Here is an 18,535-nt window from a genome sequence, read left to right on the forward strand (position 1 = left end):
GGTTTATAACTTTGAATACACAAAAAAACATTGAAATGTATACTTGAAAATAATGACTTTATAGCAAGTGAATTATAACTCAATAAAAACAGCTACATAAAAAGATGCCAATGAACTACTTAAACATTTGCTTAAAAATAGACTTCTCAGTTTTGTAAGTTCCTAAAATGATTCCAGTGGGAGCAGTTAGAAATGTTTATATAACCATCGGACGCACTAACATGAATGTCCTATGATGTCAGCTCCAGGCCACCTCTTCTAGATCTGTAATCTCACTAGCTCTCCTAGGGGCACCTGGGTGGCTCAGTCAGTCAAGCTCCAGCCTCCTGTTCTCAGCTCAGGTCATGATCTCAGGGTCCTGGGACCGAGCCCCGCACCCCATGGTCTCTGCACTCAGCGGGGGAGTCTGCTCGAGGATTCTCTCTCTCTGCTCCTCTCTCCACTTACGCTAAGATAAATAAATCAATCTTAAAAAAATAATAAACTAGCCCTCCTTGAAATGCTGCCACTTTGCAGCTGTTTGTTAGTTCACATCTAAAAATAGCCCGAACCACTCTACTGGGTTTCCCTGAACAAGATGGAAGTGTCATAACAGGCTTCCCAAACTCAGCAGAGCACACCAGGGAGTCCTCGCTCCACTAACAAGGGTGGAAACCTGTGGTACTTTTCGCAGAACCATGGAAAACAATCCTTCAAATCTGCTTCATGTCTCCATTCTCCCTCCCTGCTGCTCCTTTCCCCTCAACTTTGCTCCCATCACTTTTTTTTTTTTAAGATTTTATTTACTTATTTGACAGACAGAGAGCGTGCCTGCGCGCGTGCACAAGTAGGCAGAGCGGCAGCAGAGGGAGAAGCAGGCAGGGGCGCAGGGAGCCTGATGTGGGGCTTGATCCTAGGATGCTTAGCCAACTGAGCCACCCAGGAGCCCCCATCTCTTCTTTCTGCACATTTGAACCGATCTACCTCCTTCCCCTAACTGACCTTCCTGCACTTCCCTCTCTCTCAATTCACCCACCCTCCTATATTATCTCCTAGGGGCTCTCTGCCTCCACCCAAACATTTCCTGAAAATTCACTGTTGAGGCGATCCATGGGAAATGTGGCTTGCTGCAAAAATTTACAGGGCGAAGAAACTTTTATTTTTTATTATTTTTTTAGAGATTTTATTTTTTTATTTAGAGTGCACGTGAGCAAGGGGAGGAGCGGAGGGAGAGGGACAGAGAGAATCTCAAGCAGACTACATGCTGAGCCCTGAACCAGAGGTGGGGCTTAATCTCAGGACCCTGAGATCACGACCTGAGCTAAATCATGAGTCTGACACATGACTGAGCCACCAGGTGCCCCTAAGAAACCTTTAAATACATAATAGTGGACAATGTTTTCTATCAAAAACAAAGTCAATGCATGTTTGTAACAAGCCAAATAGAGCTATATAACAGGAAAGCTGACATCCTCTCATCTCCTGTCACTTTTTTTTTAAAAAAGATTTTATTTATTTATTTGAGAGAGAGAGAGAGAGCATGAGCAGGGGGAGGGGCAGAAGGAGAGGGAGAAGCAGACTCCCCACTCAGTGGTGAACCCAACACAGGGCTCGATCCCAGGACCCTGAGATCATGACCTGAGCTGAAGTCAGATGTTCAACCGACTGAGGCACCCAGGAGCCCCTCATGGCACCTTCTTAATGTAAGGAATACTAACTGATGTGTCCTCACATACCTTTCTCTAGACAAACATGAACATACGGACTTTTGTTTTCTTTCCTCTAAAAATTTACTTCTCGACAGCTTGGTTTTCCTCTTAACATGTCATAGATGCTTTCAGGACAAAGCAGAGATGACCCATTTTTGAAAAACCACCCACTATATAGACCATCCATTACAATGAGTCAGATAACTGAATAGTTTCATAAGACTCTATAGGATACATCCACAAAAAGCTTCATCAAAGTAGAGGATATAATACAGCAGGAAAAGGAAAGCACAGGGGTCTGAGAAACTTCCAGGCACATTTCCCCAGGACTGTTCCCCAGGAATTTCATCCCATTCACCTAGGATGTGTATTTTGAATCTCCACCGTATGTACGATAAATCCTAATTTCAAGGAAGCCTGGGGAAAAGTTTCCAAGGGGTCTTTTATAGCCCCAATTAGCCAAGGCAGACTATATAACAGCTACACCAAGTAAGCCATCAATCTATACACATCCTTAAACTAAGTAGAGAAGCTGGTCTCGGGTGCCACCAGCGGAGTTTCAAACCCTTTTCAGTACATTATAAATCACCAGCTAGTCCATCTTATTCTGCTCTTGGCCAGGTGTCCCAGAGATAAGCACAGAGCTATTCCAGTCCAGCTGTGAAACAACTGTTTTACACAAAAGCTATATCATAACGTATTCAACTATCTTCCGATTAATGGGAATTCTGACTTCCATTTTTTTTCTCCCACCTCAAATAACACTGGAATATATTTATATGACTGTATTCTATAGGACAGGATCCTAAAAGGGGCATTGCTGGCTCTAGGGCATTTGTATTTGAACTTTTATCAGATATAACCAGATTACTTCCCTAAGAACCACCTGCAGTCCATACTCTCACTAGCAATGTATGAAGTTCCACGGACTATAAACCCAAAGCACAAATTGTTATCAGTCATTTGACTTTCATCCATCAATGGGTATTGATTTATTCCAAAGGTTACAGTGGCCTGGACTAATTAAAGTGTAAATTACCTCTATGTCTCTACACTGAGTTAGGATCCTAACCAAGTAACAGTAACCTTTCTTTGAATGCACCACAGACTCTCACTGCTCAACTGGTGGTCCAGGGACCTCAACATCAGCATCACCTGAGGCTCGTAAGAACTGAGAATAGGTTTTTATCCTCTTCTACCTCCTTTCCTTTGTCTTGAAATATAAAACAAGAACCCAGAAATAAAGACTGGAAGCGCATGGCTTCTTCAAACTGGAGGCTAGACCCATCTTAGGATATAGGAAATAACAGAATTCTGGTGAAGTTAAAAATCAGCTCACAACATATAAAGGTTTCTGTGTACAAAATCAAGGCTTGAATACTGGCCAAGGATAAAAGTCAATCACATAACTCACAGTTGTCTTTACTTCGGAAATGGTTCCTAAACATCCAGCCATACAACAATTAAAATAAGCCGTATCACATGTATTATGCTGGTGACTAAAATAGCAACCCAGTTATTTTTAATAACTGACCTCCTCTGACCCAGCTCCAACCAGGTTGAGAGGAAGCGAGAAATTATGCTGGGTCGTTTTCTGAGCTTTTAGCTTTCTTGGGCCAAAAGTACACCTATTTCACACCTGTAGACTATCAGAGTTCAAGCGGTGTGCCGTAAAGATGATTAGGGATGCCTGGTGGAGGGGACTGAGAGTGAGCTATGGCAGAATTTGAGAACGGCCTGTCCTTTGGTGCTTTAACAGCTCTTTCTTTTAAATGCAAAACTCCTCTGTCTGCTGTTCCAGCCAAACACACCTGGTACAGTTTTCACCCAGCTAATTAGTCTGACAGTATGCAGAGGAGAGCTCAGACTTTGAACAAATACTTCAAATGTCACCTGTTTTTACTTAGCAGGATATACTTAACAGCTTTGTTGTAATGGGTTTCTTTTTTGAAATGAAAACATTCTGTTAGAGTCCCTTGGGAGTTCCCTAATCAAAGGCCCTGGAGAAACTGGCAGTCTCTCAGGACTCAATCAAACGTTGCACAGGGCCAGGTGCTCACTTAGAATCTAATACCGGCTTCTCAGAGAGAAGCTGTCACCACTGCGAATCAAACAGTCCACCATGGGGCTATTACTGAAAGAATCACTGGGGTGCCATTCCTGGGCAAGCATGCCACTTCTTGAAGTGGGTAACAAGAGGCAAGTTATCCAAAAGGATGATGGGCACTCCCGATGTCACAGAGGACAGAGAAACCACAGCAAAGGTGGTACACTCCAGTTCCTACCTGGTTGTAAGCATTGAAGGGGAGCTCTAGTGCATTGAGAAGGACAGGGCAGAGCTGAGACCATGGCTTTGAACTTGACAAAGAAAGAAAACCATCATACCCATATTAAAGCATCAGTTCATTCACTATGTAGACCCTTGCATCCTATAGAGAATTGTAAGGCAGAAACCTTTTGTGGCAAACACTGAGGTTGCACAAAACTCTCCTCCGTGAATTTACATATAAAAGTCAAGTTATGCACTGGGTGTTATACGCAAACAATGAATCATGGAACACGACATCAAAAACTAATGATGCACTGTATGGTGACTAACATAAAAAAAATAAATAAAAGTCAAGTCAAACGATGATCTGCTTAGAGTCTACCAACGAAAAAGAAGGATGGAAATTTCTGAATTCCGCTCTTGTCCATATTCTATATATGGCCTTTCAATTAGTTGATACTACTTCTATCACCTCATTTATGAAACTTTTAACAATGCGCCAGCCTCACTAGAAGCATCTGCATCACTGAGAGTTTCCTAAGAATGAACTTCTGACAGGGCGCCTGGGTGGCTCAGTCAGTTAAGCATCTACCTTTGGCTCTGGTCATGATCCTGGGGTCCTGGGATCGAGCCCCATGTCTGGCTCCCCACTCAGTGGGGAGTCCGCTTCTCCCTCTCCCTCTGTGCCCCCCCCTGCCGGCCCCCCACTCTTGCATTCTCTCTTTTGCTCTCTCTCAAATAAAGAAAATCTTAAAAAAAATAAAAAGAATGAAATCCTGGGGCCCTGGGGAGGCCTGTAGAAACTCTATGGGTGTGTCCAGGAAGCTGTTTTTTGAATGAGTGACTTATAAAAACAAAAATATGGGTGAGATGACATGATCAGAGCACAAGGGTCAGCAATCCCCTTTTCTCAAAATGTTTTTCCTCAGTCCTGCTCCCAGAGTCATGAATCATTCGCTTTTTTCTTCACTGAATCGAACAATTCCTTGAAGGAAAGATCTCCCTGCACTGCCTCAGCAATCAGTCATTCTACAATTCTTGAAACCGGGCTTTGGTTCCCACGGCTCTGCTGGGGCTCTGTCGCTTAGAGCTGGAGCTCCTGTGAAGAATCGTGACTTCTTAAATGCTGGACATAGTGGGTGTCCCAGTCTAACTTGGCAGCATTTGGTGCTTGACGAGATTCTCTCTCCTTTGCCGAGTCCAGTTGGATCTGTCTGCTGTGCATTTTCCTTTTCCTGCCCATCATCACTGCTCTAGCCCCCCTCCCTGGTTAATCAAAAGTCACTCTCTCTGCTCCTCACAACTCCCCCTCTCCACACAGCTTTCAAATTCTTCTTTCAGAAGTACAACTAGGAACACAGCCACACTCTTCACTAATTCCTTCCAACTTCTCTACTCTGGTTTTCAAAAGCCTCCAAAAAAGGACCCTAACTTGCCTTCCTATCCCTGCTTCCATTGCTCCGTGACAGGTATTTTACATTCTGGCCAAAATAGACTATTTGCTATTCCCGGGATACATTTCATGCCTTCTCACCTCCTCCTGAATCACCCACTGCTACCATCCCAATAGCTCTATTTACTGAAAAGCCCACTCATCCTTCATGAACCTCGAAAAGGACATTTTGGAATTCCTACCTCTCCTGTTTGGCCCCTTCTAGCTGTTCTATCCTGCAACATAGTATTAGTGAGCATCTTCTCTCTCTGCCAGATCCTAATTTCATGGAGGAAAAGAATGCAGCCTGGTTTCTTTCTGCGTTTTCTGTACTGGGTCTTCCGCAAGGTAGATGTTCAGTGAGGACTTAAGTGAAATAGCTAATGCTCAGAGTCACACCTGTTTTTCCTTTCTTACTTTAACAATGGCCCTAAATTTCCTCAGTGGGTTTCTGCTCCTCACTGTGCAACTTTTATTCATGGGACAAATGAAAGACAATCTGGGCTTCGATTTCCCCTCAAATAAATGCGGGCTCCGTCCAGAGCTACTGTTGAAAATACCAAACCAGTTAAATTTATACAACCCTAAGATCTTTGCAATAATTTGAAAACATTAACAATCTTATAAGTGTCTAAAAACATGATTTAGGCCATACAGGTGCTCAATTCTTAAGCCTAACGTTTAAGATCATGGAAACAGTACTCCCTAAGAGCTCTTTGATGACGCCCATGTGGCAGAGCACCTGTTCAGGCCTACAGGGTGGATCCGATGCGGGGATACCTCTAGGGAGACACACAGGCAGTGCCCTGGCTTTTTCAATACACAGGAAACTGGTGCTATCCTACGTCCCTTAGCATGGAATGAAGTCCTCCAGAAGGATTCAGCCTTTAATAGGTCGTTTCAGGCTTACCGTCCTGAAACAGTCCACCCAGGCCACTCTACACCTTTCTCACAAAGGGCTTTAAGGGCGAACTGGTTTCTCATGGGAGAGAGGTAACTATGTGCCCCGCAGGGAAGCAGCCTCCTTCCTGGCTATCAGTGACCACCACTTCACTTCCACTTCCAAGAAGGCTGAGGTAGCTCCAGCGCAGGAAGACAGAGCTAAAGATGAGATCTGGTATTTTTAGGTACATGTTTCGTTGCTGCTGTCCTTTTTTCAATTAAAACAGAGAAAAACAGCTTTATTAAAAACTTACTCTGATGTCTGCTATGTAATAAAGCAAGGAATGAAACAATCTAACTAGTAATTAATGGTGGTCCTCGTTCAACTATGGCATGAAATCAGGTGACTGATGGGCTGCCAGGAACCACAGGTTATCTCCCATCTATTCTCACTGGTGGAATGTATACACACGATCCTTCAGGGAAGATCCAAACCTGGGATTTTTTTTTTAAAAAAAGCAAAGCTATTCCATTAGGGGGCATTTTTAACTTTAATTTTTAAGATCCTCAATATCTTTTATAGTCTGCACCGAGCCCCATCTTTTCCCAGGCCTCTGCATTGTGATTTTATGTGAAACTACCATTCCACTTGAAATATTGGCACACTAGCCATAATAGCACACTTCATGAAAAAAATATAAATATATATTTATAATTTAAAAAGAGAACTAGCTCAACCACTATCATAGATTCAGAGATTATCTTCAATTTACATATTACAATGATAATAATGAATTTACAATTTACAAATTCCTGCAGAGATAAATTTGGCAAAACAACCCAGATGAGGGAGAACAGGGAGAGACTGCCCCTAGTGTGTGTGTAGAAACATGGAGAGAGATATATCAAATACTCTGAGTTCAAATACTGAGGAAGAAATCAGAGAACATGAAGGTAAGTTTAGATGCAAAGAAAACCAGGGCATTCTGAATTTGGCAGTGCTCTGGAGCTTTGGGTAATGGAAGTGATAAGTGGACACAGTACCGTGTTCATAGGAGGCAAAGTGATGATATGATGACTTCAACAGAGAAGGTAAAGAGACAGCAAAAGCTTCCATCACATTAGCATTTTATCAGTGCTTGCAAAACAGTCTCAGACACAGTGTTTTGAAAACACTGCCTTTTGTCTTGTTTACACCGCAGATAATGAATTTTCAAAAAGTCTCCTTTCATTTCTAGTCTCTTCTTGCTTTTTTGTCTGTACTCAAGTATCTATATGGAGAGTGATTCATTCACCCATACAGGCGACTGGGCTAAGAGATTTGGGGAATACCAAGATGAGTATGAGCAATCACCTACCTAGTACACGCAAACCATCATATGAGAAAAACATGGGAGCCCAGAGAAGCAATCACAATTCATTGGGAGGAGTGAACCACAATACTCAAAGACTCACTCATACTCCCTGGACTTCTGACCATCAATTTACTCTGCTCTCCCTCAGCAGGTAGGTCCTCAGAGAGCAACCTACAATTTTACATTTGCCAGCCCACTGACCCATCTACCTAAGCAACTTCTATATCTCTAGGACAAGAAATGGCTTGTTCCCATAAGTATCGATGATAGGCTCAAAATGTAAAGTTTATGAAGTCGTGAGTTAAGTCCCAAATCTATCACTTCATCTGGATTGGATTCATTAGTTCATGAAAATGAGGCATCAGATAGTCTACAGTCAAATGGATGAAAACATTGTAAATGAAATTATGAATTTGTATTTTTGAAGTCATTACAGAATGACAGAAAAAAGTCACTCTAGTGCTTCGATGTAAAATAAGGAGACAAAACATTCATTTCTGTAAGGAAAGAGGATTAATATTTGAATCTGACAGAAAGGTATCCTCTCACATATTACATGGTCTTGGTAAACATTTATAAAATGAAAATTTAAGTTAAATACTTCAAATGCCTGCCAAAAAATTATCTGTCAAAAATACCCCCCTTCCCACTCCTACACCCATTCTTGCCTCAATTCAGGAAAGCAAATTGAATTTCATTCTGGTCTACTGACAACAGATGGCTTTCATATTAAGCAATTTCAGTTATCTGACAGCAAACAGTATCCTACTCAAACATTTCTGTTATCTCCTATTAACTGCAAAACAAAAAGACAACCAACACTCAACGAGGCAAAGAAAAAAATACTATTCCCTCAGAAAATAAACTTAAGTATCAAACTAAAAGTCAGAATTTCTTGGATATAGAATTCTCAAGTTTTCTGCTGATTTAAATGGCTTTTATAGCTATTAAGCCCTAACGTTTTATTTTTGACATGAGTTTTATATACTATAGAAGCTTTCCCTCTCACTTGCCTGTTCTTCATTTTTAGCCATAGAGCTAATCCTGTTAATCCAGGATTAACTGATGAACCGAGAATGATAACCAAGAAAGAATATTTTCTCTAAAAAGGAGAAAAAAGTGAGTATTTGGGGAAGTAGGTAAGTTCCTGGAAAATTGAAGAACCGATCAGTACAAGGTATAGTAGCCTAAAATCATCATAGTTTATGATGGTTGCTCTTCAATCATACAATATTGATTTCTCGGGCCAAGGCTTGAAGATAAATAACTGCTAGTCCCTGAAGATAGCCCTTGCAAGATAGCTACAAGATACATTATGTATTGGAAAAACAGTTATGTATTTTTAGTTCAAAAGCTGTTACTGAATATTCTAAGCCACACAGCAACAAATGCAAATGTATTTTTGCATATTGTCCAAAACAGCAGTACCAGTAACATCTGGATTTTTTCTCCTTTCAATTCCTATGGCTGCCTCTTCCCATCCAAATTCCTAGAGTTCCTTTGTCCCCAGGCTACTTATAACCTCTTACTCCATTCCACTCTGTTCTCCAACTTTAATCTGGATGGTCAACCTGTCTCTTTTTGGCTTGTAAACCTTCAACAGCTATTCAGTATACTCAAGAAAAGTTGGAATCTCCTTGGGTTGGCATGCAAGCCCTGGAAAATTTGACCTTGGCATTCCTTTTTAATCATGTGTTTGCTTCCCTTTGACATGAATCTCCTTTCTTCATCTGACACTCTGGTAATGGTTCAACAAGGCAATCCAGCAGCCTTCTTCATCTCTGTTCAAGATAACCTCTCTTCCCTCTTTCTCACTCAACACACATGTAAGGTCTTCCCATTTGGACACCTCTGCTCATTCAAAGTGTTCCCTAAGATTATAGATCGACCTCAAATTACCCCACAGTTTTCTCTCCTTCTTTTAGATCCATGTAGGACTTAACATAGGAACCATTATTTGCCACAAAAATCTAGAGAGACATTGAGACCATGTAATCCAAACCTTTCACTTTGATCCATACAAGATCATATCTTGCCGTTGTGCTTTTATATAGTTCCCATCTTATGCTTTCTCACATGTCCCATAATAAATAATGTAATCTCAGTAAATATTTTGTTAATTTATTAAGTGATACTTTAATAAATGCACCTTCCTCAAATGTATCAAAAATCAGCAGATAATCCTTTCAGTGGAGGGCATAAGCAGATGATCCCTTTGGAAGAAAAGCAGGGTATCTGGCAGGGTCCCATAAAAATCACAGCAGTATAAAAATACTGTTTTTAATCACCAGCTAATTTTGGCAGATACGGCTGATCCTTATCATATCAGGGAACTTCAGAGAGAGATGAGATTCCCAGATGGGGCAAGCTCAGGGATGGGATAAGATGTCCATTTCACATGTTCCTGGGTATTTTTTTTTTTTTTTAATCTAAGAAGCATTATGGTCTATTTATGGTCTTGTGCTAAAGGTTGTTTTGGTTTTTGCTCTGTCAAAAAAAGACCCACAACAAAAGAGCCATGTCAAAATGCCACATGCTTCCCAGAAGCTGGCCTGGTTTTTGTTTTATTTATTTCTGGACATATATCATCTGTGTGTACAGTAGAACACAAAGTGCTTCCAACATGCCTTTTAACAAGTAACATCACATCTGATTGTTTTCTATAAATCTTACCTAGAGTAACATCTATTGATCACCAACACAATATGACATCTTGCAGCATTTAACATGTCTAAACAACTGCTGATTTCATGAACAGTATTTCAGAATACATTGCTATGAGGTATTTAAATGTATTAAAAATGTTATCTTTCAAAAGTATTACCACTGTAAATCATTCTAATGTGAATTTAAGTGTCATGCTAATAAATGCTACCAAAAAAAAAAGTCTACCCTGGAACAAGAACTTAAGAGATACACAGTATTTCAATTGAATTACATTTAATTGAAGTGATTTGTATATATTACTATGAGTATATTTGACAGATATGAGAAATAAAATGTAAAAATCCTACCTTGTGTCTGTTTCTTGTTCACTGCATTATCAGCTTTATGTCGTTTCTAAAGTTTAAAAGCAAAAACAAGAACTGTGAAAAAATGGATGAGATTAATAAAACAAAGTAGCATCTACAACAAGAAAGATTTCTTTCAACTTATGTTTCTCAAGGCTTTTATCCTTTTATACCCTATATCAATTTTATAAGCATGCTGGGGTGTGGTGATAAGAAGAATCAGAGGGTAGGTGGGAATTTTAAAATTCAAAGCACAATCTATAGCATCTTCATACAATACTCCTCTTCTGGGAGCCCAGCTGTGCAGTCCTCAGAAGGATCATACATTATTACACAGGTAAGATTAAAATTTTAATGTAATGGAAAAGGCTGATTTAGCTTTTTGCTTAAATAATTCACTTAAAAAAGAAGATGCCCAAGAGAATTATCTGTAAAAACTACCATTTAATAGTGGTACTGAAATATTTTCAGCTTCTTATGAAATTCATTATCTAATTAGGCTGAGTACATCCTGCATAATTTTTTTTCTTTTTTTTTGCATTTGTAAATATTTTATTTATGAACTTTTTTTTTTGTAGTTTTTAATTTTATTATATTATGTTAGTCACCATACAGTACATCATTAGTTTTTGATGTAGTGATCCACGATCCATTGTTTTCGTATAACACCCAGTGCTCCATGCAGTACGTGCCCTCCTTAATACCCATCACCGGGCTAACCAATCCCCCCTCCCCCCTCCCCTCTAGAATCCTGTTTGTTTCTCAGGTCCATAGTCTCTCATGGTTCATGTCTCCCTCCAATTCCCCCCACCCATTTTTCCCTTCCTTCTCCTAGTGTCCTCCATGTTATTCCTTATGTTCCACAAATAAGTGAAACCATATGATAATTGACTTTCTCTGCTTGACTTATTTCACTTAGCATAATCTCCTCCAGTCCCATCCATGTTGATGTAAAAGTTGGGTATTCATCTTTTCTGATGGCTGAGTAATATTCCTTGTATATATGGACCACATCTTCTTTATCCATTCATCTGTTGAAGGGCATCTCGGCTCTTTCCACAGTTTGGCTATTGCGGACGTTGCTGCTATGAACATTAGGGTGCATATGGCCCTTCTTTTCACTACATCTGTGTCTTTGGGGTAAATACCCAGGAGTGCAATTGCTGGGTCATAGGGTAGCTCTATTTTTAAATTTTTGAGGAAACTCCACACTGTTTTCCAAAGTGGCTGTACCAACTTGCATTCCCACCAACAGTGAAAGAGGGTTCCCCTTTCTCCACAACCTCTCCAACATTTGTTGTTTCTTTCCCTGTCCATTTTGGCCATTCTAACTGGTGTAAGGTGGTATCTCCGTGTGGTTTTGATTTGGATTTCCGTGATGGCTAACGATGATGAACATTTTTTCATGTGTCTGTTAGCCATTTGTATGTCTTCTTCAGAGAAGTGTCTGTTCATATCTTCTGCCCACTTTTTGACTTGATTATTTGTTTTTTGGGTGTTGAGTTTGAGGAGTTCTTTATAGATTTTGGATACCAGCCCTTTATCTGTAGTGTCATTTGCAAATATCTTCTCCCATTCTGTGGGTTGCCTCTTTGTTTTGTTGACTGTTTCCTTTGCTGTGCAGAAGCTTTTTATCTTGATGAAATCCCAAAAGTTCATTTTTGGTTTTGTTTCACTAGCTTTTGGAGATGTATCTTGAAAGAAGTTGCTGTGGCCGATGTCAAAGAGGTTACTGCCTATGTTCTCCTCTAGGATTTTGATGGATTCCTGTCTCACATTGAGGTCTTTCATCCACTTTGAGTTTATCTTTGTGAGTCATCCTCCATAATTTAATGACATGTTGATGTCTGTCAATGACTAGAACCAAACACATATACCATGTGCATAAAGCCTCTTGCATCCACTGCTTCTCAATGGTCCCTTCTCCACATCATGAACCACTGAATCACATGATCCTATTCTCCTTCCTCCCAAAAGCACCAAAAAAATTATATGCTAAACAGGTGAGTTAGCCTGAGTCTGGGTGGGTGAGTATGAAGAGTCACATAAGCCGAAGTTTTAGAGCAGAGAGTAGAAGAAACGAAAGGTCAGAGGAAAGGTGAGAATTTGAGTGGCCAGGGGAAGCTATCTTGTCTACGGTTCAACTAGAGGTTTTCCATGGCTTCTGTCTAAACTTACAGCATCAAGTGTAACACATCAGCCTGCTGACTTTTGTAGAAAAGTGATGAGTATAACTAACTCTGAGCTCAAAAATTCTATCATTAAAGCTCAAGGTCAGATTTAGCTGCACAGACCTGACTATAAGGTGGGTTGGAATGAATGTGAAACAAAGGAGTTCCTAATTTTTCCATTTGAGAAGAAATACGGTTTTTAGAATCACAGTGCAAATATGACCATACTCTCTGAGGGAAAATGCCAGAGTTGTGGATTAGCACTCCTCCCAAAACAGCAACACTCAGGAGTGTCCTAATAGCTGGCAGCAGGAACGCAGTTCCCACAAACAATCAGCCACTGAACTGCACAAAATGCAAAGAGAGCATTCAAAACGCCTCTGTGGAAGGCTTGTAGAAAATAATTCTTGCCACATCCATAAACAGGAACACATTACAATTCTTTCTCAGAGCAAAACACTCACTAATAAAACCGTAAAAATGTAGACTTTCATTAGGCAAACTATTGCTTCCAAAAGTAAGCTTATGATTTACCAGATGTTCTTAATACATTTTTAAAGTTTAAACTTGTAGCATCAGTAGAGAATATTTTATAATTGATGAAACTCTCAAATACTTACTGTTTTTTATTGTTCATAAAGATCTTAAGAAAATTAGAAAGTAGCCCAAAATAAATTTGGGTTCAAAGTAATGGTCCAAAACAAATTTAGATATATGAGGGAGGTGCAAATATTTCCAAAACAATGGATATCTATGACAGACAATAGTTAGACTTCCAACTGAAGGAGACAAATAAAAGCTAATTAATGAAACATTCTACTTAAACAGGAAATTTAATCTTAGTGAGACGTAAGGAGATCCTGAACATTACTTTCCATCTACAGAGAATTCCTGTATAGGAGAATTCTTGTACAGCTCTTTCCTCAGCCTTCCCGCCACAGAATAAATTCGGTTGCTTGTCAAGAAACAATTGTGTGGAATATACATAAGGATCTATCCAGATAGGCAGATTCTAATCTTAAAACCATAAAAAAAAAAAAAAAAAAGAGAGAGAAAAGCATCTCTGGATCCCAAACAGATTATTATTCCTTCTAAAACGAACACTTCAGAAAACATTAATACAGCTATTCCATGAGTTCAAATACCTCCACTGTCCTGTAGTGAGAATTCATTTCATATCACTGAGGGCTAGTGAACTACTTAATATTATCAATATTTAACTGACAGTGTATCAATAAACTGTACCATATAAATAGTACCATGAACTTTAGAATACTGAAGTATGTAATGTGGACCACTCCCTCCTGGGAACCCTTCCTAAGTGTTTCCTATCTTATCATTGCCCAGGTGTTTTGATGGATTCCTGTCTCACATTGAGACAAACATTAATCAAGTAACCACACCAGCTCTTTTGCCTTTTGGCTAAGAATTAAATGATGCACTGAAGTCCTTAGAATAGTACCTAGTTCTAGTAAGTGATGAATAAATGTTAACTGTACTATCATCATCCAAATATTTATAAAAAACAAACAAACAAACAAACAAAACCCTCTTGGATATCATTTTATTTACCATTTATTTTCATAGAGAGGGGTACTAAAAACCATAGCTAGAGAGCTTTTAGTATTGTTAGGGAAAAAGAAAAAAGGACAGGAGCTTAGAGCAGTGATAATAACATGGAGCTCTGGAACCAAACTGCCTTGTTTTGAATTCTCACAGCCCCAGTTATTAACTGTGTGACCCTGGGCAAGTTACCTTGATCCTCTGCCTCCTCTCCCTTATTTGTAAAATGGGGATAATACCAGTAATCCTTTAGAGAGTGGCTATAAGACTTAATAAATGTAAAGGATATAAAACAAGTACATGGATCCCAGAAACTCAATAGATGTGATGAATACTATTGTTGGTGACTTGCCACAAAACAGAACAAGAGCTGGATGAGAAGGAATCTGATCCCAACCATTTCTTGGACAAGTTTCATGATCTCTCTAAGCCCCAGCTTCCTTACCTTTAAAATGGGATTAATATCCAACTTGTAAAGTTATTGAAGAAATTAAATGGGAAAAACATTTACAAAAACAATAGCACAATGTCTAGTAAATAATATATGCTTAATCAAAACTATGTCAAAGAAAGAAAAGGGAGTACATAAGGCAAACAAAGAGACCAATTACAGTAAAGACTGATCCTTATGGATTGCTAGATCCAAGTACAATTTAAAGGATGGTAAGTCTGTGTGGAACAATATATGTAAAAAGAGAGTCCCTTAAATTTTCAGCTTGTGGTCCCCATCAAGCATGTCACTTCCAATCAAGAGGACTGTGATGTTTTACACACATGCACACAGACATAAAACCTCTGTCTGTACTCTTAGACACTTGGATGTTTTTGAGACTGATGATCTAAATGGACACTTGACCTGTTTCAATTTGATTCTCTACAGAAATAATATAAATGTTTGTGCAACTTTAAATTGGAGCTTCCTAAAGAATGTCTCAGGCCTTCCTCGCCTTCCCATCTGACTTGCCTAAGGCTCGACAGAAGGTCATTTCATATAGGCCAAATATTTAAAGAGCAAAGGAAAAAAAAATTGGCTTCCTCAACTAAGGTAGTTAAAATAATGGTAGAAGAGGAAAAAGGAAAGTCTGAATTTATTTTGGGAAACTTATTTTATGAACAGGAAATTGACTTCCCCTTTTCTCAGCTACTACAGATTAATACTACTTTCTTTCAATAAAATAAAAGGAAGCTTAAAACTACTAAAGATGAAAAGGAATCAACGGTATTTAATAAGGTGAAAACCGTGCCTATGACTTAAACATAAAACATACATTAAAAGACCCTTTACACTGAGATAATTTGGAGGCTACTGTGTTTAACTTGAAATAATGTTCATACGGAACATTGGGCACAACTGAAAATAATGTTCAAATATAGTTTTCTCTCCAAGCCAATTATTGCATTTAATTTCTTTCACTACTAAACTACAAACGCAGAGAACACTCTGCCAAGCATTCTGTAACAGTAATCCTGCAGAAACGAAGAACAATGGACTCCAGAGCATATTCTACAGGTTTTTAAGTTGAATGGGCATTTTAAACAGCCTGTGTCAAGAATTAAAGAGAAACTAATATTTTAAAATATGCATATAAAATAAGGCACATTTATTTATGAAAAAAATTAAGTACTTACAATATCTTCTATGATCTCTTTGATAGCTGCCACAGCTAAAATAAATAAGAGAGGAACCAGTGTTGTATAGCGACCTGTTGGTGATACATCAGGTATTTGCTATTTGGGGGGAAAAAAAAAAAATCCAGTGAGAACTAGCAAGTTTATAATATGTTTAAAAACAACCAAGTCTTAGTGCCTCTTAAAATACTCTTCAGTGATTTTACTACTGCGGCAGACTAACGCTGAGTGAGGCAGTTTGCTCCTGTCTAGGAAGTGGCTAGAAGAGCACGTGAGCTGGCTTCATGACAAGCTGTTGTGTGTGCGAGACTAACACCTACAAAGGGGAGTTAGTTAAATATCATATAATCATTAAAAATGATATTCTAAAGACACATCGAATCACATGAGAAAATATCCACACATTATCACATGTTTAAAGCAGAATATAAAACATACGTGTTCTATGATCTTCTTTTTGTAAGCTAAATCAATAAACAATACATGGGAGGGGAAAGATGAAGAAGATATACACCCCGATGTTAAGAGTAGTTGCCTCTCAGTGGTGGAAAAGTGAGAGTTTTACTATTTTTTTCTTTATTTCTTCAATTTTTTTCTCTAATTATTTTTACAATGAATGAATGTTTTTTAATAAAATGAAATTTTTTCCCCCGATTACTACTAACTCAAATACAAAAAAGAAACAAGTTTTAAAATGGAAATTCTTAACAAAAAAAAAAATAAAAAAAAAATAAAATGGAAATTCTTATAAGGTTCAGAATTGACTGTTACTGTTACTAAAATAAATTAATATTTAATTAATATTTGAAGAAAAAGTTCCATCCCCTCTTACCATTACATTTCATCCCTGCCATATCAAATTGACAGAATGTTTAAAATAAGCTGATAAAAATGATTAAATAATAAATAAAAATAAAATAAGCTGATAAAAATGAATCAAATGTCAGTGGAATTCTGACATTGCTTGTGGCAGGAACTGGAAATGTCCACCCAAACCAGCTTGTCTCTCTGTGTTTAGCTAAAGCTTTGGAAGATTGGTCATGGGTTTAACAAAAACATTTATTAGTATCTGAACATTTGACTTTGAACTGAAGTTTTATGATGTGACTTTACCTGAAGCAGTGCAATAAAGAGAAAAAATGAGTTAGCAGCTCTTCTGAACTGAGAGTAGAGAAATCTTGGAAGGAATGTGATTATGTTGTATTTTGCAGTGCTAGAAAACAAAATGAAAAGTAGCATAAAACTTAATTACTCCATAATTAGCACCCACACTTATAAAATTCTATTATCATCACATAAAAAATTAGATGAACATTTGCCCTCTGTTTCAAATTGGGAGAATATTGCAAATGGTCATTAATCTAAATGAATATGAGTGAAAGGAACTGTCGAATTAAATAGTAAGAGTCTAATTTTCTTCACAATATCTTTTGTTCTCTTTGGCCAACCATCCTTTTTTTAACACACTAGGAGTAGCTTACAAATCAGTGATGGTGCATCAATAAAAAAATCTTACAAAAAAAATCGAATTTGAGCAAGACCGGGAACTTTAAACAGAGATGCCTACATAGGATAATTTCAGAAAAATGGGAAGTTTTCTAGGGTTCTGTTCAAATTTTCTCCATAGTCCCTCTAGGAACTTGGCTAGGACTCCACACTGAACATACCAGCTATGGCTGCAATCAGTAAGATATCAACACTTAGGTCTTGAAAACATCCAATCTTCTTTTATTTAAATAGAAGGAAGATTACATGAGTTGATAATTGTGAAGCTGGATGATGGGTACAAGGGAGTTCGTTGTGCTATTTACTTTTATGTTTAATGCTTTCCACAATAAAATCTTTTAAAAATTTTAAAAATAGGAGATTACAGGAATGCATACCACATTCCCCAAACTGAGAAAGTTACTCCAGAATGTGAAGTTGTAAATATTAATTGTAAATGGGCATTTCTCAAGTCCAGGAATTTTGCCACAGGAGAAACACTGGGCTAGCATAAGGGGTAAGGGAGTGTTCATGTTCACTCCATTCCAGAGGCCGCTTAGTGAACAGTGCTTACAACAGTGATACTTTTTATACTATTGTTGGAAGGAAAATGTAACGGTGAAGTAATTCTCACAGCCCTCCATTCCTCAACACCATACTAAATTTTACAACTATCAAACGCCAATATTTAAAGACTATGTAACAAAAAGGAGTTCTTGGTGAAGAACTGCAAAGACCTCTTCTAAAATGTTAAAACTTGTTGGCCAAAAACAATAATTCATCCCTCTATTAACAGGTTTGAGACAAAGGTATGTATCCATAAGCAGCTTTCACTATCCAGACACTATAAATATAATTGGGAGAGTATGGCTGTTTATCCTTTCTGCTCCTTCCAACTTCCAGATTCTTATTCCCATCTCTTTATTGGCCAGAAGATGGAGAAAAGAGCCGATTCATACTGCCTCCAGTGAGCTTTCAAATAGTAACTGATTTAACTGAAAGCTCTCTGTAAGCATTTTTGTTTTGGCCAGAGAGGGGAGATGGCCTATT

General features: G+C 38.5%; 1 protein-coding gene across 7 annotated transcripts in view; it reads right to left on the minus strand.

Annotated features, from left to right (window-relative positions):
- Nucleotides 1-18,535, minus strand: part of ATP8A1 (ATPase phospholipid transporting 8A1) — a 216,678-nt gene that overhangs the window by 164,712 nt on the left and 33,431 nt on the right. For all 7 annotated transcript variants that reach the window (XM_032400275.1, XM_032400276.1, XM_032400279.1 and 4 more), the window contains exons 3-5: nt 17,114-17,213; nt 16,001-16,099; nt 10,641-10,686 (exon numbers count right to left, since the gene is read on the minus strand). In XM_032400275.1, coding sequence (XP_032256166.1) covers nt 10,641-10,686; nt 16,001-16,099; nt 17,114-17,213 — 245 coding nt within the window. The remainder of the gene's footprint in view (nt 1-10,640; nt 10,687-16,000; nt 16,100-17,113; nt 17,214-18,535) is intronic.

Source organism: Phoca vitulina, unplaced genomic scaffold, assembly GCF_004348235.1.
Source record: "Phoca vitulina isolate PV1807 unplaced genomic scaffold, GSC_HSeal_1.0 scaffold3, whole genome shotgun sequence".
Taxonomy (NCBI): Eukaryota; Metazoa; Chordata; class Mammalia; order Carnivora; family Phocidae; genus Phoca; species Phoca vitulina.